The following is a 25,693-nucleotide window of genomic DNA, read 5'->3' as shown; positions in this document are numbered from 1 at the left end:
TCCAGCTCTGCTCGGCACTAGCAACCCAGGGTGGGGGGGGCCTTTCTGGGGGGATCCGGCTCCCCAGGGGCAGGTCTGGTGCTGCCCTGGAACGACCCCACCTTGGTCCCCGTTCTGAACGCAGCAGCGCCAGGCCCTTCCCTCTGGAGCCGCTCTGCCGCCGCGATCCTTATTTTCTTCTACTCTCTGTCCCACGCGCTGTACTGTTTCCCGTGGAGGGCGGGTGAGTCCTCCACCGGCTTGTCGCAGAGCAGGACCCTGAGTGACTGTTTTCGGTGACTCACCTGTCGTGTCTTCCTTCAGCACGCTGGGCTTGGGCCGGACCCGTGCCAGCACCGGGGCACAGATGCCCCTGCCCGGTCCTCCCACAGCTTCTCGGCCACCCGCAGGGGCAGCGTCGGCTGGTCCCACGCGTGCCTGAGCCTCGACCCCGGTGCATCGCCCCGATGATGCACGAGGCCCCGTCACCCCTGCGTACGATGGGACGGTCCCTGAGTGACTGAAGCCCCTCCTCCCGGGCGGCGTGGGTGGGGTCCACAGAAGCCGTGACAAGACGTGGGTCATGCGAGTCCGTGGGCCACCTCTCCACGCCAACACATGCCTGGTGCCGGGAACACGGGCCCTCCTCCCCCAGGGCAGCCCCAACATCCCGAGGCCAGGGTCCGGAGGGGGCTCTGGGCCCTCCTGCTCACGACTCCCACCGGGGGTGGCAGGGTCCCTGTCGGAAGCTGAGGACATCGAGGCCCCGTGGCCGTCAGGGTCGGGGCCCAAGCCCCTCGTGGGCTTCCCCTTCCAGAAGGAGCTCAGGCAAAGTCTCTGAGTCCCTGCTGGCACATGGCACCATGCCCGTGGCTCGGGCACACACACACCGGGCGTGGCTGCGGAGACTCCCCTGGTGGCAGTGGCAGCCAGGGGTCCCCTAGTTCCCTCTGTCTGCCCTGCGAGGTGCCCAGGGCAGGAAGCGGCCTGTGGGTCCGCAGGGCAGGAAGAGGAGACGGTACTGCCGGGAGCTCTCCGGGGATCTGAGGGCAAGCAGAACTGGCCGAGGGAGGTCCTCCCTGATGCGAACCTCCCAGCGATCCCCAGCCCGTGCCTCAGCCACCACGGGGGGCCGTGGCCAGATGGCGGAAACACGTGATCCGGCCCGCCGACTTGGAACGTCCAGGCCCGCAGGTGGCCATGGGGACGTGGGGGGAGCCCCAGGGGTGCTCAACCACCACCACTGTTATGTTGGCTTCGTTTGTGCCTTTCTTCTTGCTTTGGAAAGGAAAATGCCAGAAACAGTTCTGGTCAGGTCACAGTGTCTGCGAGCTGGGCTCTGAATGGAGGCTTGAACACACTCTGTTTGCGCCGGGAGAGCTCCCGGCCTGGTGGGCATGTCCAGTGGGCACCCGGGGGCCCTGCCCCTGCCTCAAGCTCGCCTGGTGCTCCCGGGCCGCACCCCGGCAGGTCTGTGGCCTCCCAGGTAATTCCACATCATTGGCCTGGCTGGGGCAAGGGGGACCCAGCCATCTCATGCTTTCTTCCCGCTGGGGCCGGGCGACGGTCAGGCTGGGCACCACGTTTGAGAACATCCCGTATGTGCTTTTCCCGAACTGGTCCCACGACCCCTTTCCCAAATCCCGCCAGATGTTTCCTGGGAGAGACCTCGTTGCTCACGTCAACAGAGGAGCACGTTTTCCCAGGCAGGCTGGCCGCAAGCACCAGCTCCGTGACCACTGGCGAGAGAACTCTCCATGGGACTGGGAAGAATATATTTTGGGTCTGTGTGTGGGTGAGCTGTGCCCAGAAATAGACCCGGGTCTGGAAGGGGAAAGACAGGCTCTGCCGTGCGCGGGCTCCCGACAGTCATTTCTCCCTGCTCCAGGCGCCCCATGAGATTGTCCCCACGTGCATGAGCCATCTGGGCCGGGGGCGCTGCTGCCTCTCAGGTTCTGTTGTCCTCCGGGTCTTCCCCGAGCTGGGGAGGCGGCCTCGAGCTTGTTGGACAAGGGTGAACGCACACGTAAGCCAGTGTGGCCTCGGCTGCCTGCTGGCCACGGAGAGATGGTCCAGAGCAGAAGCAGTAACCATTCACTGTATGGACCCTTCCCGCCAGCTGGGGGGCCGGGCCAGAATGCTAAGAACCCCAGGCTGCCTCTGACTGTGAAGCAAACTTTACGCTGCAGAGATTTGCAGATGAGGAAATGGGCTCAGAGAGGTCACGCCACTTGCCAGAGGCACACAGGGATGGAGCCAGATGCCAACTCAGGCCCCCGATCTCACGGGCTTATCTGGTGCCTGCTGGACTGGCCCCCCGAGGACAGCAGGAGGATCTGGGCTGCCCCCTCCCACGGCCCCCGGGCTGGGTCCTCCAGCTCTCGCTGACATAGGTCTGTTCACAAGCCTGTGCACTCTGTGCCCCGCCCTGGGCCATGCCAGGACTTCAGGCTCTTCCCAGGCTGTCCCGCACAGACCCACTTCTGAGCGCTCGCTCCTCGGGTCTCCGCACTCAGCACCCTGGTCCTGGCTGGTTCCTCAGAGGCAGCTCCAGGCCCCAGCTCCTGGGCCCGTGCTTCCTGGAAACGCCTCTCACTGTGTAGACAGGCTCCCTGCACAAAGCCCCGTGGGGCTCTCAGTGGCATATTCAGGGCCAGCACAGTCAGCGGGAAGCCATGTCTACCTGGCACCTGCAGACGTGCCCTTATTTGGAAGAAGCGTCCTTGCAGGTGTAAGTCAAGGATCTCTGGGCTGAGGAGGGCTCTCGGTGCACTAACAGGTGTCCTTAGCAGAGAAAGCAGAGAGAGATTGGAAACAGACCCACGGGAGAGGCCACATGGTAGCAGAGGTGGCCGGAGGGGTGTGGTCACAACCCAGGATACTCGGAGCCCCCAGCAGCAGGAAGATCCTCCAGAGGGAACGTGACCCCAAGGACACCTCGGTTTAGGACTTCCGGCTCCAGAGCCATGAAGGAATGAGTCTGCATTGTCTTAAGCCCGGTGGTCACTTGTTAGAGCCGAACTAGGACACGGAACCAGGACAGTCGTCTGATGAGCTGGCGGAGTGTGTCTCGGCGTCCTCGCTCTAGAACGAGGACAGCAGTAGGGCCCATTCCATAGGCTTGTGGTGAGGACTGAATGAGCAAACACACAGCAGGGCACGGAGGGGGACTGATGCGTCACAAGCTCCCATGGGTCTTGGCCTCCTCACCATCCCGGTTCCCGTGTGTGGCTTTCGTCCAGGTGTGGTGCACGTGCACCGTGCGGACAGACACGTGTGGGGCACACGCATGTGCTGCTGCGGGCAGTGGGGCTGGGGAGCGGAGGCCCTGAGCAGGACTGGGCCCAGGACAGGACAGCTCCCCTGGGCCCCAGCGGTGGTCCCCTTCCCCAGGTGGGGTGCTGCTGGGGTCCGTCTGTCGCTCTGTCTGCGGGCCTGACCCAGGGTATTCTGCCCGCTGCCCAGCTGCCTGCCTTCTCCTGGACGGCTGCGAGCTTCATCGTCACGGGCTGATGGGTGAATGTGTTTGGCCCACAAGGAGGTTTTTCTTAAAATTCACCCTCAAGTGACACTGGTTCCATTGCTTTCCCCCCCAAAACCTGCAGTGAATCCACGGGCCATACCCATTCCCGGACAAGTGACGTGACTTGGGGTCTGGAAGCCAGAGGCAGGCCCTGAGTCAGCCGACCCCAGTGCCCAGGGCCGGGCCCGCGCTGGCGACACCCTCCCTCCCGTAGCTTGATTCCCTTCCCCCGGGACTCCCGGCCAGTCCCTTACACCTCAGGATGGTGGAAGGGAGAGCTGGGTGGGCCCTCCATCTGGGGCAGCCTGGGCTCTAAGCCGTGGGTCCCCTTGAGGAGTCTGCTGGACCGCGGGCCCCTCCGCCGTGGACGGCTCTGGCTCAGGGACAAGCCCTGTTTCTTCACTTTTTGTTGTGTTGGCACTAATGCCATGGGGCACCCAGTTATCTTGGGGTGCTTAGAAAGTCTGCTGATGCTACGTGCCTCGTATCCCCTCCCTGCTGCTGTGGGCGCCTCCAGACAGTCTCCCCTAAACACGAAATTCGGGGAACGGGGGACAGAGAAGAATGGAGAGTCATCGGGGGCTCGTGCCTGTGGCCCACAAGCAGGAGCGTGGCCGGCGTTCTCTGGAGTGCGGTCCCCACTCCCGCCAGTACAACGCGCTGCGGGCCCCGCACCGCCCAGACCTTGTGCAGGAAAAATCAAGCACGGTCACAGCTCCCGTGGAAGGTCCCCACGCAGTGACCTGATGGGCCCGTGCATCGTGGAAACGTTACCAGGATGAGGTCGCAAACACAGCTACCGGGCCTCAGAGCCGACTCCCATTCTTTTGTTGCGGAGGGCACGCGTGAGGTGACACGGCAGTGCCTGGGCGGGAGGCCTGGGTCCATCCGCGTCACGGCACATGGCTGCGTTTCGTCCTTTCCCGCGGCTGGAGGGTACCCCATGCTGCACACACACATCTTTCCCTGTTCTCCTGTCTATCCAGACCCGCTGGCCCGGGGAGTGTGGGAGCGACTCCTCCAAGCTCCCAGCAGTTCCGGGGGTGGGGGGTTCCTGGCTTGAACAGGCCCACCCTCGAGCCCCTGCCCCGGGCTGCCCAGGGACCCCAGGGGATGGCTGGGTGCCTGACCCCACAGAGGGAAGGTGTCCAGAGGGGGTCACCTTCACTTCCTCAGCCCTGCCTGGGGACAAGGGGCACCGAGTGCACCCACTGGGGACAAGGGCCCGGGCTCTCGGTTGTGAAAGGTCCTCTTTCGTGGACGTGCTGCTTTGAGCTCCTCAAAGCTCCTCGGGAGTTTTGGACCCTGGGACCCCCTCCGGGCCCTGCTGGCCCCTCACCACGCACAAGGGGGAGATTCTGGGAGCAGATCGAGGCGGTGCCCGGAGGGGTGACCGAGGGGCCGCTGACCTCTCAACCCGGCTCATGCCGATGTTTTCCTGCCTGGAGCTGTCCATGCTCACGGAGGCTTTCTCTCCCCCCAGACCAAGATTCACGGGGTCGGATTCATAAAGATCCACGCGCCCTGGAACGTGCTGTGCAGGGAGGCCGAGTTCCTGAAGCTGAAGATGCCCACAAAGAAGGTGGGTGCTGGGGCGCGGCCCCCCAGGTCCGCAGGTGCCCGCGAGAACCTCATCGGGCGGGGCTCTGCGGCGGGAAACCGAGCGACCTTCGGTGACACCCAGGGGGCGGGCAGTGGGCGCCCACGTCCTGATTTCCAAGCCTGGGGCGGGGTGTTCGGAGACCCCAGACCACACCCACCAAGAGCTGGCGCGGGAGGGGCGTCGGGGGCATCTGTTACAGACACAGACGTGCTGAGCCTTCCCGCTCGGTGTTTCCTCCCCGTGGTGTCGTGGCCGACCCACCAGCCCCCTCTAATCACGCTGCCCAGCCTGCAGGGACTTTCTTTTTCATCTCTGGACACCAAGGGCTGAGGCGTGTCCGACAGCGGGCTCCTGAGCTCAACGAGGCGGCCGTGTTCTCCTTCCTGTGCAGAAAGGAAAGCGGGGGGTGGGGGTGAAGCTGTTCTCGGGGGTCCGTCAGCCCCTGGCCTCCCAAATCCACTGAGACCCTATGGGCTACCTCTTTCTAGACAAAGCAGAGACCAGAGGCAGGTTTTCTGGGATGTGTTGTGATTGTACTTTGCGGGGACAGTCTTCAAAGTCAGAGCTTGGAGGGTTTATCTGGAAACCGGGTGCAGTGGGGGCTACTCTGCCTCCCCGAGTTCTGTTCCCAGGACATGCCATCTCAGTGGGGTTGGGGGGGGGACAGTCCTGTGACTGTCTGAGAATAGATTCCAAGGGTCACGGCCCACAGATGACGCGGACGCCCCCTCCCAATCCGGTCTGCAGCTCTACCACATTAACGAGCCCCGGGGCCTCCTGAAGAAGATCAGCTCCGTGCTCCAGAAAATCACGGACCCCATCCAGCCCAAGGTGGCCGAGCACAGACCCCAGACCACAAAGAGACTCTCCTACCCCTTCTCCCGGGAGAAGCAGCACCTGTAAGTGGGAATCTCCCCCCTCCCCCATCCCACCTATGTTGCCCCTTCCTGGGGGGCCCTGCTGTGTGGACCCCACAGCGTGGTACATGACAGGGGAGATGCAGGTTGTAGGACAGTCCCCTGAGGCCAGAGAAGCTCTCCGTCCTCCCAAAGCAGTGGGGTTTCAGCCCCTGAAGCACTTTCTCTGAACAGTTTATAGGTCTTGAGTACAGAAGAGATTCAAGGATGTTCTCCAAGATCACTGTTAACTAAGGAATGGAGGGGTGACGAGTCTTGTCCTCCTGTCGGGGGACATTCAGGAAAACACACGGGCTCAAGGGAGGGCGTGTATGCGGCTTGGCTCAAAGCCCCAAAGCAGGGACCTGGGCATCTCTCCGCTCCCCTACAGCCCCGTCCCTCTGGGGTCCATGTTCCTGTGAGAGGGTCTGGCTAACCAGGCCTCCCGAAGGGGCCAAGCTCTGGGAGGCAGGGACAAAGCCAGCCACAGCTGGAGGCTGGAGGCTCAGGGGACATGCTGCCAGCAGGGTTGCCTGGCAGGGCTGCACCTGTTCTGGAACCTTCCATCGTACCCTGCTCCCGAGGGGCAGTGGGGCATCGCCCTCTGGGTGGGTGGGGCCTCGATGCTTAGAGCTGGAGCGTGGGCAGTGGTGGGAACAGAGAGAACTTGGGCTCTAGGACCCACAGGGACGTGGATGACAAGCAGGGGCAGGGGGCTCTCCAGGATGCCACTGGTCTCATGGGACATGGAGAGCTGTTTCTCAGCTCAGAGCTGGGGCTTCAGCTCTGGCAAATGTGTGAGTCACGGGGAAGGGCCAAGCGGTGGCCTCCGCGGTTCTTTCTCCAACCTCCTGATCGTCCCTGGGATCCCAAATAAGACATTTGTAAAAAGTGGCCCCAAGCCCAGCTCCTTACACCGCCTGCAGGACGGGGGATCCCAGGGCGCCCTCCTTCTAGGACCCGCAGCGCCCCGGGCCCCCCTTGGCTCTGCCATGGCTGCCTCACTTGGAAACCCCTTGCCAGGCCCCGCTGAGCTCCAGGCTCTCTGGGGACAGAGTCCCCGTCCCTGGCTGTACCCTGAGTGCCTGGGGCAGTGGGCGACCTCTTCCAGAGGCTCCCCTCTGCCCTCGGGCAACCTTAGGAAATATGTGGGGGCCAAGACCTCAGGACTGACACTCTGGAGTACTGGGAGATTGTCTTCAGCATTGACAGCATCTGATGGTGGGACGGCCCCACTGTCTCATGGTGGGACGGCATGGTCCCCGCCGCTGGCAGTGTTGACACAGAGACTGAGGGCATTGTCAGAGGGAAGCAGATCCTTGGGTGGAGGTGTGGGTATCCAGGCCTCCCAGAGGGGCCTGGGGGAGTGACACGGACTGTTCCAGATGCCCAGGGTCGGGGCACACTGGCACACCTGCCCAGTGTCATGGTCATGGCTCACGGGGACTGTGTGCTTTCCCAGGGCCTTGGAAACCCGGAGAGCCGACTCCGGTGAACTGTGTGTCTTTTTCTTCTCGCTATTTCAACAGATTTGACCTGTCTGACAAGGATTCCTTTTTCGACAGCAAAACCCGGAGCACGATAGTAAGTACGGCCTGTGGGACTCGCTGGCTCCCCAGCAAGGCGGCCCCTGGGAGAAGCGGGTGATAATTTCATTTCAGCAAAGCTCCTCCAGGTGGAAGCCCGCTCTAATTGCCTGTGACAGCGATAATTAGAATCATAAAGCAGAGGGGGGCGGCTGGGGATGGGGGGAGCAGGGGAAGCCCCGCCCTTCCTGCTCCAGGTGGAGCCACAGGAAAGGGCAGGGGGACTCCAGACCCCCCAGCACCTGTCCCTGGCCTTCCTGTGCGGGGCCCTTAGCAGAGCTGGTGGGGCCCCAGAGACGTCGCAGGAGGGGTGGGGCGATGGAGGCAGATTTCTGGGGCTGGGCCAGAGGAGAGAATGAAGTTTGAAATCCGACCAGGCCGCCCTGCCCTCTTGAAGGTATTGGTTTAATGTTTATCCATCGGTCGCCAACTTGTCCACCGGCCAAGCTGGGCCATGCACGGCTCAGGACCCGGCTTTTCTCCGCACAAGAAATTAACGTGGCAGCCAAGCCTCCGGTGCTGCTGCTGCCGCCGCCCCCGCCCAAAAGCCCGGCCTGGGGGGCAGAGGTGCAGGACGGCCACTTGACCTTGAGCAGATGATGCCCCTCACGGCCACATCCCCAGGCCAGCAGGTGGCCCGACGAGGCTCGGTGCTGTGGGTTGCTTTGGTGAGTGGGGCTCGGGCCACTGCCAGGAAAACAGATCCGGGTCCCGTCTGCTGCTCTCTGTCCCCTCCCAGCCTCGTGACCTGGGGAGGCACGGAGCCTGCATCAGAATGAGAATGGTTCTGGCTTCCCGCTCAGAGCGCCGCGGTGCCCCTCCGTGCGGGGCGGCCTGGGCCACAGCGCGGTGGTTTACCTGACCCGTGTTACTAATTAATCTTAGCAATTAAATCTCATCGTAGTAAATAAGAAGGAACTTGTTGATGGGAAGACATCAGCCAGCTGGAGCGTCTCGGGGCTGACAGGTGTCCTGGGGGTGGGGAACAGCTCCCCCGGAGATCGACCCCTTGGGAGAAGCAGCCACTTTGACTTTTTTTGCATCTTTAGGAAATAGAGGATTGGCAGAATGACCGGCTGTGGAAACCGAGTCACGTGTGTGTTTCAACATGAATGTTGAAGTCACATGACCTGCGGCTGCCCAGATGCTCCCCAGAAGCATGGGGCAGGGTGCAAATTCGTGAATTCACTCTTGCTTTTGGGGGAGGGGCGCGGAATAGGTGGATGGAAAGCTCCAGACCCCGTCTCACGGGGAGTCTGCTATGAAACAGAGCTCCGTCCGTGATCCCAAGGTGCAGAAAGTGGTTCTGTCAGTGACTGGTCACTGAAGGGTCTGGTTTACTCTGGGGGGCTCGGGGGCTCTCTCCCGGAGACCTCAAAGGCTGGTTTGTAAACCGGCCAAGGCTCCAGAGAAACTGACAGTTCGAAACTTTGTCCTTGGGTAGTCAGGCCCCATGGCCTTGGAGACCCGACAGTATCCGGCGCTGGGACGAGGTCATTCTAGGCAAAGGTATGGAGACTGATGGCCTCCCTGCCTCTTTCCCCGTGCTCCTGGCATCGGGGTCACCCAGCACGCTAGTGGGTAGGCGTCAGGATCAGCAGGAAGGGCTGATCGCATTGGTCTTGGGACACAGACCTTCAGGCTGCAGGTGCCAGGGAGCCATAGACGGTTGCAGAGCGAGGTTGAGGATGTGGTCAGATCTGTTGGAGCAAGGTGAGGGCCAGTGGCCAGCTGTGGGAGGGCAGGTGGAGGCAGGTGCAGGCTTAGAGGTGCTCATGAATGAGGCCGTGACCCACTGAATGGGAGGCGGTAATTCCAGGAGAGTCAGCGAGGTCAGGACGGGGCCCCCAGTTGGATGCGGGGGTGCCGGGGATATGGCCTGAGTGGATCACTAACGTGTCATCGGCAGTTACTGGTGGGAGGGAGCGGGAGGGAGTGCTCCGGGACAAGAGCAGTGGGAGGCAGAGCGGGGGTGGCCACGGCCCTGCAGCCTCGTAGATCTTGGGGACCAAGTGCTTCTCGCAGAAAGACGTCAAGGGGGGAGGCCCTGGTTCTCGGGAGAGGGTTTGGAGACGGAGCAGAGCGCTGGGAGGCCAGGTTGCTAGGCCCGGGCTAAGATGGACGGAGATGGAAGAGGGCGGGACAGGGCCGGGGGTGGCCGCTGGCAGCCGGTGGGTGAGCTGAGGGCTTGGAGGGAGGAGTGCCACTCTCACTGTCACGTCGGAGCCGGAGGGCCCGTCACGGTCACCCCATTTTGCAGGTAGGGAAACTAAGGCACGGGATGGTGAGGTAGTTGCCGGAGACCACACATCTGCATGTGGTGAAGCCAGGGCCAGAGGCAGGCAGACTCCCGAGCTGGGGCTCCCGAGGCCACCAAGTGAGATGTCTTGTTAGTCAAGGGGGCACGGGGCTGGGGTGGCGTGGGACCTTGCAGGGGGCTTCTGCCGCCTCCTGATGCAGGGCGGGATGGGCTCCCAGAACCTGCCCCCACCTCGGGTTTCTAGAACATCGAGGGCTACACCTGGGAGGGGTCCTATGAGCCGGGTGCCCGTGGCTTGGAATCCCACCTGCCTTCCCAGCCGGAAAGGAGAGTAGCCCGTCCCATGGGGCACCGGGGACAATTCTCAACCCCGAAAAGCAGGACGCCGTCAGTGCCTCACAGAGGGAAGGAAGGGAGAGACAGGAGTCCTCCCGTCCCAGCAACTCCTCCCTCAGAACGGCACACCCTCGGCGCTAGGGACACGCGTCTGTCGAAAGCCCAGCCGTCTGTCCTCAGAGGAGAGCAGGTGGCAGTCGCTGGTCATGCGCGACCACGTCCCTTTCCGGCCATCGTGGGACAGTTTCCACGTGCCACGGCTGCCTCGAGTAACCATCCGCCCCTCCTTCTTGTCTCCGCAACAGGTCTATGAGATCCTGAAGAGAACAACGTGTACCAAGGCCAAGTACAGCATGGGTGAGGACATTGCTAGGGCCTGAGCTCAGCACCCCTCCCAGCCCTAATCTCGCCTCCCATCATCAACGTGGGAGGCGGGCAGCTGGTTTGGGGGCTTTTAGAAGGTTTTGATTTAAGCCCGTGTAGCTGCGTCAGACGGGAGAGCTGCTCCGGCCCGTGGGGCCGTTGTACGGGGCGTCCTTCTCTCCGGCTTGTGGCACTTGCAGGGGCGCCCGAGCCCCTCCCTGCAGGGGTGGTAAATGTGGCTGCTGGAAGCTGTAGGGGTGACCAAGGCGCCAGCCCCCTCTTTGACCCTCACAGTCCAGGGGCACGTCGCTGGGGTTCTGGCGGGGGGGCGATGGCCCAAAGCGGTGCCCGTGCCGGACGTGCTCCCAGCTTGGAGTGGAAGGCTCCCCACTGGGGACCCGCACAGCTCCACACCAGGCCTTGCTGGGAGGCCCGTCCTCGACACACAGCCCGAATCCAGAACCTGGCACAGATCCATCTGGCCAGGCACCTTCTGGAGCACCCCCAAGCCACAGGTGCAGAACTTTCCTGCCCGAAGTGCATCCCATTGACCCCACCCCCACCCCAGCAGGGGTCCCTTGCCGGCCACTATGGGCTGAGGTCGCCAAAACCAAACACTTCAGAGCAAAGGAAAACCTTTGCCAGGGTTCCTCCTTTGTAAGCTCGTGCATGCCCGCTGAGAGCTGTGCGTCACGCACGCCCTCTGGGGCCACAGGCCCGCGCTGGTGGGCAGGGGTCTGTGAGTCCGGGAGAGACTCCCTGCTCACTTGGCTTCCTGCAGAGGGGACAATGCCTGCCAGGACGTAAGTGGGGAGAGCAGTGTGGGGGCGCACCGGGGGCCGGGCCCAGGACACAGGGAGGAGACGACAGACCCTCAGGGTCAGGTGGGCTGCAGATGTCCTAGCCAGTATGGCCGATGGCCAGTCACAGGGACTCCTTCCAGACCTGCAATCTCTGAGCCTGTATCCTAGGTCAGTGGGAATGGGGGGCTCCCATCCAGGGGTCAGGAGGAGCCTGAGGAAAGTGTCCGTCGTAGGCCCAGCCCAACTTAGAAGCAGCGAGAGTGTCTGGAGTGGCCCCGGTCACCTGGGGTGGGAGGAAGTGTGGCTTCTGTCCTAGACCTAAGTGCTCCTGTAGGTCCCTGTAGGGTCCCCTCCAGAGCAAACCCACATGGTTGCACCAAAGGTTTGCTAAGAGCCCAGGGTCTGGGAACTTCCCAGCTATAGTTGATCCCTGCTCTGGGTCATCTCCGTTGGCCCGCATCTTGAGTGCTCCCCGTCGTTCTCTGGTGGACCTGGTAACGGGCCAATAGATCGGGGTCCTTGTCGGTACTCCCATTCCACCTCGCTGCCTCCTCTGAAAGCCCTACTCACCTCCAGATTCACTCATTCAACTTGCAGAAAGTACTGATGGGTTCTGTCCCCCTTAGGGGACTTAAGTTCTGGGGGAGGAAATAGATAATAATCAGAAAAGCCAGAACATCATCTTATAAGGGCTGGGAAGGCTGCCGCAGAGATTTAAGAACAATGATTAGAAAAGGCCTTTCCGAGGAGGAGATGCAGATGCTTGAGCAGAGATCCGAAGAAAATGAGGGATCCAGACCTGTTCAAAGGCCCTGTGGCATTCCTGTGTTGAGTGTTCTAGAACAGTGGGGAGGCAGTGAACCTGGATCAGACCCACGTCCGCTTTTTTTTTTTTTTTAAAGATTTTATTTATTTATTTGAAACAGAGAGAGATCACAAGTAGGCAGAGAGGCAGGCAGAGAGAGAGAGAGAGAGAGAGAGAGAGAGGGAAGCAGGCTCCCCGCTGAGCAGAGAGCCCGATGCGGGCCTCGATCCCAGGACCCTGAGATCATGACCTGAGCCGAAGGCAGAGGCTTAACCCACTGAGCCACCCAGGCGCCCCCACGTCCGCTTTTATCACAGATGAATTTTCACACATGTGGGCTTTAGCGGGATGCTCCCACCTGCCTCTGGCTTAGATTTCAAAGCATCCCTCAGGCCCCCTGATCATTCCAGATCACTGACAGAGGAGATGGTCTGTTTTTAGGTGGGCCTCAGGAAGACACTTCCCCCCATTTCCCAGCGGCGTCGTAAAGGGTGGGCCAGCTAGGCCACTGAGACCGCTGCCCCACTCACCGCCTCTCTGACCAGGCCGGGGGTTCCGTGACCAGCAAAGGGCTCCTGGAGACTCTGGGGCAGCACTGGCCCCCAAGGGTGTGCGTGAGATCAGGATTCCCGGAGCCCCCCTCTCTCCCATCTCCACGCGTGGCCGGCTCGGCCCTCCCTCCACAGCACGGCCTCCTGGGGCCGGGTGCTGAAGGCTCGCCTCCGGGTTCTGGGAGGCTCAGGTGTGGTGACTTGCCCAACGCATCCAGGGCAGGGTCTGGCCGCCGTCAAGGCCTCGGCCACCGCCTCGCCTCCCCCAGGCGTGTGGACTGCCGTGAGCGAATGCTTTCTCCCCCGAATGCAGCTTTGGTCCCCTGAGACATTTTCGTGTAACTAATAGCCCGATGTACAAACAGGGCAAGGAGAGGGAAGAAAGAAGGACTCTGCCCTTTTAAATAAAAGGCGAAAATGTAGTAAATATGGTAAGTGCCGCCCCGCTGCGGGGCCTGCAGGCCCCCCCCCCTTTTGGCTTTTCCAATCAACCTGAAATCTAATTCCAAATTGTATGTGTGTTTTCTGACACCATCAATTTCCCCCCGTATTTCCCTCGTGATTCAGCTTCTCTAACCCCTGGAAATCCACCTTCTTTCCTCTGCAGGCTCGCCTCGAGCAGGTGTGGGTAGTTGGAAAACCGCAGGCTTCGGGTGCCTCCCTCCTCCCAGGCGTGACTGTCTCTTGGGGTTTCCTCTGTGTCCTCCTGCCGATAGAGCATGTTTTACCGTCTCCTGGTGGAACCCGGGGAGGAGACGCCAGAGCAGTGGCCTGGCCCTCTGTGCCCCAGTGCAGCGGGCTTCGCGAAAATTCTCAGCACCTGACACGGTCCTGGGACTGCTCTGTTTGCAGGGAGAGCAGCGGGAGACGTACCTGGTCCGTAATTCTCTCTCTGCCTTTGTTTTTAAGGTATCACGAGCCTGCTGGCCAACGGCGTTTACTCGGCTGCCTACCCCCTGCACGACGTGAGTGACCTTGACATTGGGTTCGCGCCTGCGTCGTTGGACGCCCCAAATCCCCGCGGGCTCTAATTATCCTGCGGTCTCGGTCTCGGCTTCCTGCTTTGGTCCTCCTACAAATGTCAGCGGCTCGAAGGCCTTCCCGGCCAGGCGGGGGAGGGGGGGTGGAGCCTTTGCACCCCTGGCCTCCCTTCTTGAGGAGCGAGCCCCCCAAGGCAGGGACATTTGTGGCAGGAACCCTGTCCCGGTTCACCCAAGGGTGTGAACCTTGTGGCTGGCCTGTCCATGAAATGCCCCCCCTGCCTGGGTCTCCCCCGCCGCCCCGCCCCCGCTCTGGCAGAGGGACCGGGACTCTGCATGTATCCATTTCTGCAGAGCAAGTAGCCAGCTTCCTGAGCTGGATCTCCAAATCCCTCTGGTATCCCCCGACAAATATAGCCTGTGGCCACGGCCACGTGCTAGCTCAGTTGGGGTGGAGAGGGATGAGTCTCCTCTTGTTGTCGCTATGGAAACGGGGGCTAGGGGTCAGAGGGGCACGGGAATGTGCTGTGGGGCCCAAGCAGTGTGGGAACCCCGGCCTGGGGGCCTCTAGAACGTTCCAAAATGTGCTGCCCCAAGGACTAGGAGCCACAAAGCAGGAGAGAGCAGAGAGGGGTGGGGCTGGGCATCAGGGGACCCAGAGGCTCGTCTTGGCCACGCCCCTCCGCATCCGGGAGTAGAGGCAGCCCCTGTCCTCTCTGTGCCTTGTGTCCCCATCTGCGAGCGGGGAATGGTTCCCAGTGGGTGTCAGAGGGGGCAGGAGCGAGAGGGCTTCCAGTAAGACCCTGGATTGGAGGGACCTGATTGCCAGGACCGCAAAGGGCCATCCCTCCAGACCCCCGACTCTGACCTGCTCGTCCCCTATGGGGAGCTGGGCCCACAAACCGAGTGTCCCCACCTCTGTGCCTTCAGGAATGCTGTTCCTTCTGCCTGTGCGCACTTCCCCACAGTCACTGCCAGGCAGCTCCTCCCCCCGCAGGGCAGGCAAAGCCTCCACACAAAGCCCTCGTTTTCCCCCTCGCCCGGCCCTGCATCTGCCTCCCCCGCCATGATCCCTGCCCCACAGAAACACTCCTGTTTGGCCACCGTTCCTTGGGCATGTGTCTCACGAACGCTGTGACATTTGGCAAGTGCTCGACCAGTGCGGTATTGATGTGGGCGTGCGGAGTCAGCTGCCTCGGCCGGTGACCTGCTGTGTTTTCAAGGGCAGGGCTCCGACCCCGTGGGTCCCCGCCAGCGGTCCTGGCTGGAGGGGCCTCCGTCGCCCCCCATCACACTTCCACCAGTGGGTGCTCATCTGGCCCGCTGGCTCCCGAAATGCAGCTGTCCTCCAGCACCCCCAGCCCCGCTCACAAACTGCTGGGCCAGTGACCCCCACCCCGAGATGTCAGGGCCACTTGGCTTCTCTGAGCCTCAGCCTGGCCATGTGCGAAATGGGAGTGTGGGGTCACTGATTTCTGCGCGGTGACCAGAAAACTTCCTGCGCTTGGGAGTGAAAGGGAGGCCTGCCTGGTCGGGCCAGACTCCAGGGCCTCTGGGCAGGTGGAACACACGGTCCCCCCAGTGGAACAAGGCGGAGGCTCCCACCAGCCTTCCCTGAGCCGTGACCTGCTACTGTCTGGGGTCATCCTACCGTGCCCACAAGAGCCACCAGCGCTGACTGCGTTTGGAAGTGCTGGATTTGAACCCCTCACGACCACCGTTTGTACTGACGCTTTTCCTTTTCTCCCGAGCAGGGAGACTATGAAGGTGAAAACGTGGATTTCAACGACAGAAAAGTGAGTGGATGCGGAGCGGGCGGGGGCCGCGGGCTGGACGGGGCTACACGGCGACCCATGGGGCAACAACACTCCCACCGCACGTGTTGGGGGGACCGGGCGGAACCCCGGCCCACTGGAATGCGCCCCTCTCTCTGGGTCTGAGAGGTGCCCGGGCGGGTTGTGGGGAGCGTGTGAAGGCGATGGTGTGTTTCTCTACCGTGGCCTTCGTCGCCTGCCCCAAAGCCTGTATCTCCCCTGGGTGATCAACTTGCCCCTCACAGGCGTTTGGCCTAATCACACACGGCTCCCGGGCCGCCGGAGCCAGCCCCACAGAGAGCCACGGCCTCCTCTGCACACTGGGGAGAATTGTGGACGAGGTTCAGCCGAGTGTCTCTCAGCTTATCTGACCTGGGGCACTTTCTAATGGAAGCGGTACTGAGCCGGTGTTCCCTGGGTTATGCCTTTGGAGACACTGAGTGATCTGTTTGTTCAGTGCTCTCCCTGATCCTATGTGCCCAGGCTCCCTGTGTCCCCACCCCCACCACAGCCACTCCTTCTCTGTCCTCCCCACTCCGGAAAGTTCTTCCCTGCCGTCTTGCCGTCCCGCACACAAGCCAGTGCCTGGCTTCCAGGCTCCTCCCCGCGCCCGCCTTGCCGCCTCCCGCTTCCCAAACGAGCTGCAGACTTCCTTCAGCGTGGGGAACAGACCTCCGTGCCCATGTTTGCCCCTCAAGGGCAGATCCTTCGGAGGCGGCCGGTGGAGACGCTTCCCTGGGAAGCTCACAATGGTGGCCTTGTCCCAGATCTCAGGCTGGGAACCTCTGTGTATGGAATGTTCTCCGTTCCTGCCTCCCGCTGGCCCCCCATACGTGTTTTTAAGCCTTTGGTACTGGATACAACTTGCCCGCCCGGGAATCCAGCTGAAGATGCTATCTGATTTAGCTCAAAAAATGACATATTTGGTTATTTTTAGTGGAACATCTGGCATTCGTCTGAGACCCAGTGACTTGCAGAACCTCCCCCAATTCAATCCCGCTAGAGAAGCACCATCCCCTCCCCAGGCCTGCCTGGGCCAACTCTGGCCTCGGAGTCCGTCCTCCTTCATTCCTTTGTCCCCCTGCGCTGCATGTCTGGTGCCTTTCCTCCACCTACAGATGCTTCCTCCTTGGGCACAGTGACCTCATTTCAGGCCTAATTCAGTCCTCCTCGTCACAGGCCATTGTGGCCTCCTTCTCACCTGCCTCCCTAGGCACCAGCCACACTGGCTGCTTCACTAATCTGAGGCTACTCAGATCTCTGCCAAAATGATCTCATTCACTTACTCAGGAGCTACTTACTGGGCACCACTGGGCACCAGGTCCAGCAAACATGACTCTAGGTTTGTCCAGACCCACCTGTTCCCTCTGCCTGGAATGCTGCCCACCCTCTACTCCCCTCACCCCCACTGAATTTAATATCCCAGGTGTGAGTACCAGGCTGTCCCACAGGGGTAGTCCCAGGAGTATTGGATGGATGGATGGATGGATGGATGGATGGATGGTTGGATGATGGATGGATGGATGGAGAGAGGGATGGATGGAGAGAGGGATGGATGGATGGGTAGTTGGATGGATGGATAGGTGGATGATGGGGGGGGTCAGGTGGGTGGATAGATGGAAAGGAAGGAGAGAGAGAGGGAAAAATGTTACAAATAGGTGTTTGGGTCCTAACTCAGAGCCTTGGAGACCTCATTCTCCCATGCGGTTCCATATTAAGTGACCTGGTTGTGAGTATTTTGTCTTTCCAGTGACAAAATCTGTGGCTCCCCATTATTGGTCCCATCCGTGGCAGGGAAGCCCCCAGTGCCTGGCCCTGGATACCTCACAGGATGGAAAGCAGGGGCAGCCAAGCCAAGGCCCTTTTCCTGTGCTGAGCTGGAGGAGCACAAGTAGGAAGACTTAAGCAAAGAGTCAGGCCAGGGCCAAGGCTGAGCATGGTCAAAACAGTCCTGGACTCTCAGGGCCCTTGGGAGCGGGAGTGCTCCTTCGTGTGGGGACATGGAGTGGGGGAGTGACTCCAGGCATGGACTGAGCTGTCTCCATCCCCATGCTGGACTGAGAGCCACAGTACCCTGCCCTCCTTCCCCCTCTCCTTCCCTCTCCTTTCTTCCTTCCATAGGTACTTACTGGGACCCTGTTATCCTCCCCAGGCCTTGTACAGGGCTCTGGGGACCACGTGGACCAGAAACCTGGCCCTCATGGGCCTCCATTCTAGGGAGAGACAGCAAGGGGCAAGTCCGTACGCGGTAATGAAAGATAGTGTCGGTGCCATAATGGGTCTGCTCACCCGGGTGGGCCCACATGGGAGGTCTGGGCTCCCTCTGAGGTCCAGGGTCACTGTGACTGGAGCCACCAGCCCCCCATTGGCCCATCCCAGGGCCCTGACACCTCCCACCCTGTTTGCTAGCCTGGGGTGCACCCTCGGAGCTCTGCCAACCATAACAGGGAAATCTTGAGTTTGACTTCTCCGGTCTGCCAGCTGCGGGGGGATCGATGCTCCCTTCTTGTCAGGAAGAACGTTCCACTGAAGTAAAGTAATTGGGCAGAGACCCAGGGCATACCCCCAGCTGTCCCATGTACGCATGAACAGTGGCTGCCATGCCGCAGGCCAGTGTCCATGGGCAGGCCCGGGGATGTAGGGACCAGCGTGACGAGGCCATGCCTTTGAGAAGGGCCTCCCGTCCCCTCCATCCCTCCCTCCTCCCTCCTGCCCCCATCTCTTGGGCACCTCCCGGCCTGCATGGGGTCTACACCAGTGGCTTGATTTCATGGAGGGGAGGAAGCTGCCCAGGTCAGCGATGGCCGCTTTGCTTTTCCAGAGGTGGTCTGTGTGGTCATCTGAGTTTGCTGTTTGCAGAGTGACCCTGGGGCTTCTTGTCCATGTAACCAGGCCTGCCTAGACGTGGTGAGCCCCTGGGTTATGGCTTTCACGAGGCACAAGCCCCTGAGGTCCCCCTCTGACCCTGGAGGAAGGACAGTCTCTACCAGAATAATGGAAGCCACGGGCTCAGAGGGGAGGGTCTGCCCTGGATGCCCAGCAGGGCTGGGGGGGGGGCCTGACCGGACCCCTACCCAGGACCTGGGACTCAGACTCAGTGCCCAGGACGCCCACTGGAGGCCTAGCAGAGCCCACATCCCCACCCAGGAGTGGTGCCTTTAACTCCCACCTCTTTCTTCTGAGACAGAGGGGAGCTGCCCTGCACCCCACTCCCTCGGGAGGCTGCGGAGGCCCCTCCCAGCAGCTGGCCTTTCTGTTAGTCCTTCAGAACACAGACCTTGCCCAGTATATCTTGTTGTAGCCCTCACAGAAAGACATAAAACCGAAAGACCGCTCCCCTTAGGGAGATCAGAACAGACATGCGTGTGTTGACTTTTAAGGAAACGAGCACGTGCGTTGTGAGTGTTAGTTCTTGGAGCCGACTCCCTGGCATGTGGGAGTGGGACCCCTCCCAGCAAGCTTTCATGCACGCTGTTAATTTCTGGAAAATTACCCAAAGATACGTGTGTGCACAAAAAGCCATTAGCTCTGGACTCCGGGGAGGTGGAGGCAGGTTCATGCGTCCACGCCGGCCGCTACCTCGGAACACTCAGGCCAGGTCTTACGCTGCAGGGAGCTTGTGGCACCATCCCTCACCTGCCTCCCTCCCGTTCCCCATCTGGCACCGCAGGGGCAGGCAGCCAGGCACAGGGGGTCCCAGCCGTGTGACCTAGGCCTTGCATTAAGGCTGGGGAAGCAACAGTGACCCACGTGGGCGGGCTTTCTCTTAACACCACCAGTCCCAACCTGGCGTCTTTCTTAGGACACTCCCTGCGAGTTCATGCAAGGCTTTCCATCCGTCAAGCTCATTACCATCCCTGCCCGGAGCCTGGGGGCAATGGGGTGTGTGCAGATTGCATTTATCTCACCGAGCGTGTTAATCAGACGGCTCATCTCAGGGGAGAAGCGCCGAGCTCTCTTTGCATCCCAGGAGAGTTTTCAACATCTTGCCACTGGTGTTTCTTTGCTGCAGAGCGTGGCGGTCTCTGTCCTTTATAAAGAATGACACGGCATCGGACAGGGACCGCCGAGAACCCTGAGTGGACAAGTCTCACACGGTCGGGCCATTTTAGGTCAATTCCGGATCAGATAGTGAAGAGTGAGGCTTCCATAATGATTCCAGAAGCTTCTGTCCCTTCTAGCCCGTTCTTGCCCCATCCGGTCCCAGCTCAGCTCCCACCACTGGTGGGTTCTTTGGGACCCTTATCGGAGCTGAAAGTTTCGTGTGGGTCTCCCCTGCCAGGACGGGAGCCCCGGGGCTCGGGGCTGTGTCTGTCGTGCTCCCCTCCGAAAGCGCACTGCCCAGTGCAGCAGCGGGCACACGGCCGACTCCCAAGAAGGGTTTGTTGAATGAATGAACGATGTTCCCTGCAGCTGGGTACACCAGCTCTGGGAAGGGAAGCTCCATTTTCAGAAGCCCTCACCACTTGCTGTCCCGCAGCTCCTGTACCAAGAGTGGGCGAGCTACGGGGTCTTCTATAAATACCAGCCCATCGACCTGGTCAGGTGAGAGAGGACGCCGGGTAAGAAGGAGCGGCCCGGCTGCTCCGAGGCTGTGGGAGGCGAGTCCCTGGTTGGATGTCAGTTGGTCTTGACCATACTGAGTACTTATCACCTGGGAACCTGTCTGAACTTGAGAAGCTTGGGAAGGGGCCCCGGGTCCCCCGCAGGCCTGTAGACTCTCTGGGGGCTGGGCTTTTCCTGTCACGGTCATCCTCCTCAGCTGAATCCCCAGCCTGGCTCGACCCCGCTGGGTGGCCGCTGGGGCTCCCTACACGGCTGGTGGAGGGGGAGGAGGACGCTGTCCTGTCTCCCGGGGCAGGAAGGGGAGCAGATGTGTGTCCTGTGGGGACCTGCAGACCGGAGTCCGGCCATGGAAATTCTAAAGCCCCTCAAGGCGCCAGGGATGCGGAATGTGAAGAGGGCAGCTCTCTTGGCTTCTCCAGGCCGGAGCCCTCAGACGAAGCGGGACTTGGGACAGAGGCGGCAACCTCCCCGGCAGCCGGCCGCGCCTGCGCGCCCCAGCCTGGGCCTCACAAGCGGAACGCCCCGATTCCCGGGGCACAGAAGGGCAAGGGGCACCCCTGCCCCCGACGGCCAGCCCAGAGCACCCCCCACCCCACTCTCTAGGTCCTGCTCGGGGGCACGCGGTGCCAGGTCGAGCTGTTCCATGCCGGGCGGGGAGGTGCCACTTGTCCGCACCGGCGGGCCGTGAGCATAAGCTTGTCTCTGTCTGGCTTTGTCCTGTGGTGCAGGAAGTACTTCGGGGAGAAGATCGGCCTGTACTTCGCCTGGCTGGGCGTCTACACCCAGATGCTCATCCCGGCCTCCGTGGTCGGCATCATCGTCTTTCTGTACGGATGTGCCACTGTCGACGAGAACATCCCCAGGTAGGCGGGTCTCCTCCCCGCACACGCCCTCTGCTCCCGGAGGGGCCACCCTCCTCCCGCGGCGGCCGTGGCCCCCACAGGCCCTTGAACCCGCGGCCCTGGGTGGGGCGAGCGCTGAGAGCAGGGGCGGCCTTTCCCAGCACAGACACCCCGGGAGACGCACTCCAGTCCGGAGTGAGACGTAGAATAAGCATCCGGCAACTTTCCCTTCTTGGAAGGTGTTTTGCCCTGTTTTAAAGGAGTTTTCAGTCCTTCAGGGACTAGGAAATTCGCCGCTTCCTAGCGAGTTCAGGAGATGAGCCAAAGGGCCCTGTCGAGGTCTCGTGCGTGGACTCGGCCCCCTGACTCCCCACCCCCATCCCATCCCTTTGGCCCTGGGGGGTTCACAGAGCAGACAGTCCTGCTGCGGTCCCCCCCAAGGGTTACGCCAGGCAAGGGGAGCTCTTGGGAGAAGGCCGGGGCCCCCAAGACAGCCCTGTGCTGGGGAGCATATGAGCCAAGTGGTGGGAGCCCGGAGGCTGCGGTCCTCGGGGGGCTCGGGAGTGCCCTGTCTCTCCCTGCTGTGTGCCAGGGCCACAAGCCCTGAGCCAGGGGTGACTGTGTTGTGTCTTCCGGACTACAGGCCCCTCCTCAGTCAGGGACACCGCTGCCCGGCCTGTGGCCCTGCTTCCCACTAGCACGCAGGCTCGCCAGGGAAGCCCGGGGACATCCGTTCAGTTCTGTTGCTCACAACTCAGCCCTGTGGTTCCAAAGCAGAGCTGTGGCTTAGAACATTCATCTGTAGTTCCAGTCAGCGAAGATCAAACGAGTCCCTTACCTGGCCAGGCGGCTGGCTCGTCACAGCTCTGCCCACAGAAAGGCCATATCCGGCAAATTTTGGTGTAAATGGTGCTTTGAGGCATGAGTAACACCTAAAATATTTCCACCCACCTGGGATCAAAACGTTAAAGGAATCTGGCTTACGTACCCTCCAGGGCTATTCTGGGTACAGACAGACCAGAGGAAGCTTGTCCCTTTGTTGGCTAATGTGACATGAGGCCACTGTGCTTGGGTCCGACAGTGGCTGTTGGGAACCCAGGTGTGATGTGGCTTTAGCTCCAGAGCCCCAAGGGACGCAGCAAGTGGCAGCCCCGGGGGCTTCTCCTCCCTCCCCTCCTCCCGAGCGTAGCCGGGGAGTCTCAGCCAGGGGGCTCTGCCCGGGCACGCCTGTACCACTAGGGCACCGAGGTCCCCAAGGCCAGGCCGGCACTGCCTCCTCTCGACACACGGCCAGGGACGCGCACCAGCCTCACGGCGGGTTCTGGACGCCCGTCCTCTTTCGGCCTTGGCCGCTGCCCGGTTGGTGCCTTGGGTGAAGGAAGAGGTGTGTGTCCCCCGGAGTGTGATCTGCCCACGTGTGTAGGGAAGGCAGAGGCCCTGCCCTTCGAGGTTCCAGCTGCCCCCCCAAACGGCCCATCCCCTCCAAAGAACAGACCTTCCCATTCCTTGTCTTTATTTTGGCTGTGGCTGAGGAAGGGCGAGGCAGAGGGTTTAAAACCGGCAGAAAATGGCTTTCTGTCTGGCCTCGTTTATGCCGACGGGTGAGAGGGCTGGCGGCAGGCAGAACCGCACGGCCTTGCCCCGTCCCCCCTGGGGCTCTGGGCCACCCCATCCTCCAGCCAGGGCACCGGGGCCCTGGGCAGTGCAGTGACAGTGGGGGCCTTTATCAGCCTCCCCAGCACCTGCCCCCTGGAAGGTCCCTTGGAGGAGAGGGAGCTCAGCGAGGGGCAGGAGACGGACGCTCATAGCCGCTGTCCGTGCTCGGTTACCCCCAGGGTAGTAACGGCAATCACCACTGTTCCCGCTGTTCCAGGGCCTTCGTGGGCTTTCCCCAGTTTCCCCAGTGTCCCAACAGCACTCTCATTCCCAGCAACCCCTTCTACAGATGGAGAGACTGAGGCCCAAGGAATCTGAGTCACCCACCCCAGGCCACACAGATTACGAAAGGTAGAGCCGAGCCCTAAAGCCAGAGCTGGCTGGCTCTGAGGTCCACGCGGCCACGCCACCCACGTGTGCCGGCCCCTCTCGCGCACACACGCACGCACGCACGCACACACGTACACTCACTTCCCCAGGGGCTCCAAGGCAGCAGCTCCTTGTCACAACCATCTTTCCACGTCCATGCCTGACACAGTGCCTGGTACATGGGGTTTTCACAGCATGACTGAGAAGAAATCCAGGACGCCCACCATGCTGGCACAGGGGGTCCCCACAGCCTCTCAGCAGGACACCTGAGAGGCTGTGGGCCAAGCATGGTTGTGCACCTGAGTTCATGTGCACAGAAATAAGAAAGAAACACTCCCCTCCACACTCTTCAGCATCTGGGAAAGCGCGCTCCTGCCTGGGGTCTACAGCTCAGAGTCTTGTCCGAGTTAGCAGGGAGGGGAAAATTCAGGGAAGGCTAGAGCCCAGGGCGGGGAACACCTTACTCTGACTCCTCTCCTCATCTCCCAGAAGGAGAAACTGAGTCTGAGGCTAAAGGGACACGGGGCAGGAAGAGCCAAGGGAGGACCCAGGGGCAGGAGGTGAGAGCCCGCGGTCTGTGGGCCGCAGACGAGAACCACGAAGACCAGGGCTCAAACCCCACTCTGTTGTGTGACCCTTGGCACGTTACTTCCCCTCTTTGGGCTTATTTCTTCATCAATGATGGTGGGATTGTAGGGGTCCCCGCAGCTGGTCTGGGCCAGGTGGGTGCCCGTGGGGGCTCCTGCCTTTGAGTATCAGTGACTTGCCTATTAGCGGGAGAGAGCCTGAGTGCCAGGGAGCTGGGGGGGGTGGGGAGGCTCAGCTCCCCTCCCGTCCCTCCGCAGCAGCTGGGCTCCAGCCCCAGACTCCATGTCAGCCCAGAGGATAAGAACCTTGTTGAGCAGGACCCACTGTCCCAGCCAGGCACCCTCAGCTCCAAGCGAGCCCTGCATGGTGGATGTCCCCCCCCACCCCCCGCCCCGGGCTGCCTTTCGATGTGTTCCTTCCTGCCCACCTACCTGTCTCCCCTGTGTGTCCAGAGCCCCCCTGAGGCTGATGCCTGGGTGGCCCCTGAGGCCCGCTGCCCCACGGCATCCCCACCAGGACAGCTGAGCCGACGTGCGCTCTGCCTGGGACGTGCAAGGGCACGGGAGGGCACAGCCTTCTTGTGGCCTCACCTGTTCTTCTTGCTGTCTCCCTCACATCATGAACCCCTGGGCAGCTCCCGCTACTAGAACAAGCCTGGCCAGAACCCAGCTGTTAGAGGACACTGGCTGCTGTCTCTCCGCTTCTCCAAGAGGCGGCTCCCACATGGGCCATGGGTCCTGCTGCCTCTGGTCCACCCCGACCCCGAGACGTGAGCACTCAGACGCCCCTCTCGAGTCACCCAGCAGGTCTGGACAGGCCTGCATCCGGGGTGGGCTGCAGAAATTGCAGGCCTTATGCAAAACAAAAATGCAGGAGCCCTGTCTAAAGTCGTGGAGAATCGTAAAGTGGTACCAGGCACGAAAGCAACCCGGAGCTTTCGGAGCACAGGTTCCCCAGGACCGCCCATGTCACCGGTGTCTGCAGGCAGCCCTAGAGAGCATGTGGGGGACGCGGGCGTTGGCTGTAGCCGGCTAGCAGGCCTTATGGGGGTCACTTCACCGACCCCCACCCCGGCACGGCTCCCAGCGGGGAGTGCCTGCGTGTCCCGGCCCCGGGGACTTACTGGCAGCCCCCGTCTTGCAGCATGGAGATGTGTGACCACAGACAGAACATCACCATGTGCCCGCTGTGCGACAAGACCTGCAGCTACTGGAAGATGAGCTCGGCGTGCGCCACCGCCCGGGCCAGCCACCTCTTCGACAACCCCGCCACCGTCTTCTTCTCCGTCTTCATGGCCCTCTGGGGTAAGCAGAACCTGGCTGCCTGGGGTCTACGGGGCAGGGGTGACTTTGCCTCGGTCCCTCCATGGCCTTTGTTCCACCTTGACATTTTGCACAGGCTGTGCTGGCCTAGAATGAGCATGGGAGGGAGGCTCAGTGGGGGGACGGTGCCCCGTTGTGCCTGCAGGTGGGGAGGGTCTGGGCTGCGTCCCGGATACAGACTGTTTCTTCTGACCCACGCCTTACGGAAGGTGGAGGGGGGGTCTGCTCTTAGAAACGGGCCGTCTTTCCTGGGACCAGGTCCCCGCAGCACCCCTGCAGGTTCCACGTGCCCACTTTTCGGAGAAGGATACCAAGGCCCAGAGATAGTTAGTGTGAGTTTCCCAAGGTCACTCAGCTCCTGAGTGTCCAAGGCAAGGAAGGAATGTGGGGTTTCCAGAGCCGGTGCCCTTACCTCCGCCTGCCACCCCGAGTCCAAGGCACGGGGCTCATCCTTCAGGATGCTTCTCTGCTCTGGTACCCGACAGATGCCGGGGGCGTGGGCAGTGGGCGGTGGGTGAGTGCTGTCTGGTTGCGTTTCTTCAGATGTTTTTCGATTAGCAAACTGACCTGTTCCCTCCTCTGTGGTCCTGAGTTACCCCCTCTCCAGGGGAGGATTCAGAATCCGGGCCCTGGGCAGCTGTGTGCAGAGCTGTCCCCTGGATACCAGAGCCCCAGTCCTTGTCCCCAGGGACTCCCATATAGTAGGAGATGGAACTGGGCACAGGAGCTAAGGGTCAGGATGCCTGTGGGAGGAAGTCAGGACAGACTTCCCGGAAGAGGTGTGAGCCCCTTGAGCGGAGTTCTGAAGATGCGGTGGGTGGGGGTGCCACGTGTTTGCAGTGTGGGGACTC

General features: G+C 61.5%; 1 protein-coding gene across 2 annotated transcripts in view; it reads left to right on the top strand.

The window, feature by feature from the left end:
* The window catches only part of LOC111150126 (anoctamin 1), a 78,777-nt gene that overhangs the window by 14,882 nt on the left and 38,202 nt on the right, over positions 1 to 25,693 (top strand). For both annotated transcript variants that reach the window (XM_022507501.1, XM_022507499.1), the window contains exons 3-11: positions 4,986 to 5,084; positions 5,853 to 6,004; positions 7,531 to 7,585; positions 10,489 to 10,540; positions 13,615 to 13,670; positions 15,440 to 15,481; positions 19,980 to 20,044; positions 20,794 to 20,928; positions 24,664 to 24,824. In XM_022507501.1, coding sequence (XP_022363209.1) covers positions 4,986 to 5,084; positions 5,853 to 6,004; positions 7,531 to 7,585; positions 10,489 to 10,540; positions 13,615 to 13,670; positions 15,440 to 15,481; positions 19,980 to 20,044; positions 20,794 to 20,928; positions 24,664 to 24,824 — 817 coding nt within the window. The remainder of the gene's footprint in view (positions 1 to 4,985; positions 5,085 to 5,852; positions 6,005 to 7,530; positions 7,586 to 10,488; positions 10,541 to 13,614; positions 13,671 to 15,439; positions 15,482 to 19,979; positions 20,045 to 20,793; positions 20,929 to 24,663; positions 24,825 to 25,693) is intronic.

This window comes from Enhydra lutris, unplaced genomic scaffold (assembly GCF_002288905.1).
Source record: "Enhydra lutris kenyoni isolate GAN:26980312 unplaced genomic scaffold, ASM228890v2 scaffoldscaffold22, whole genome shotgun sequence".
Lineage (NCBI taxonomy): Eukaryota > Metazoa > Chordata > Mammalia > Carnivora > Mustelidae > Enhydra > Enhydra lutris.
The sequence above is the reverse complement of the archived record's forward strand: the minus strand, read 5'-3'. Positions and strand labels throughout refer to the sequence as shown.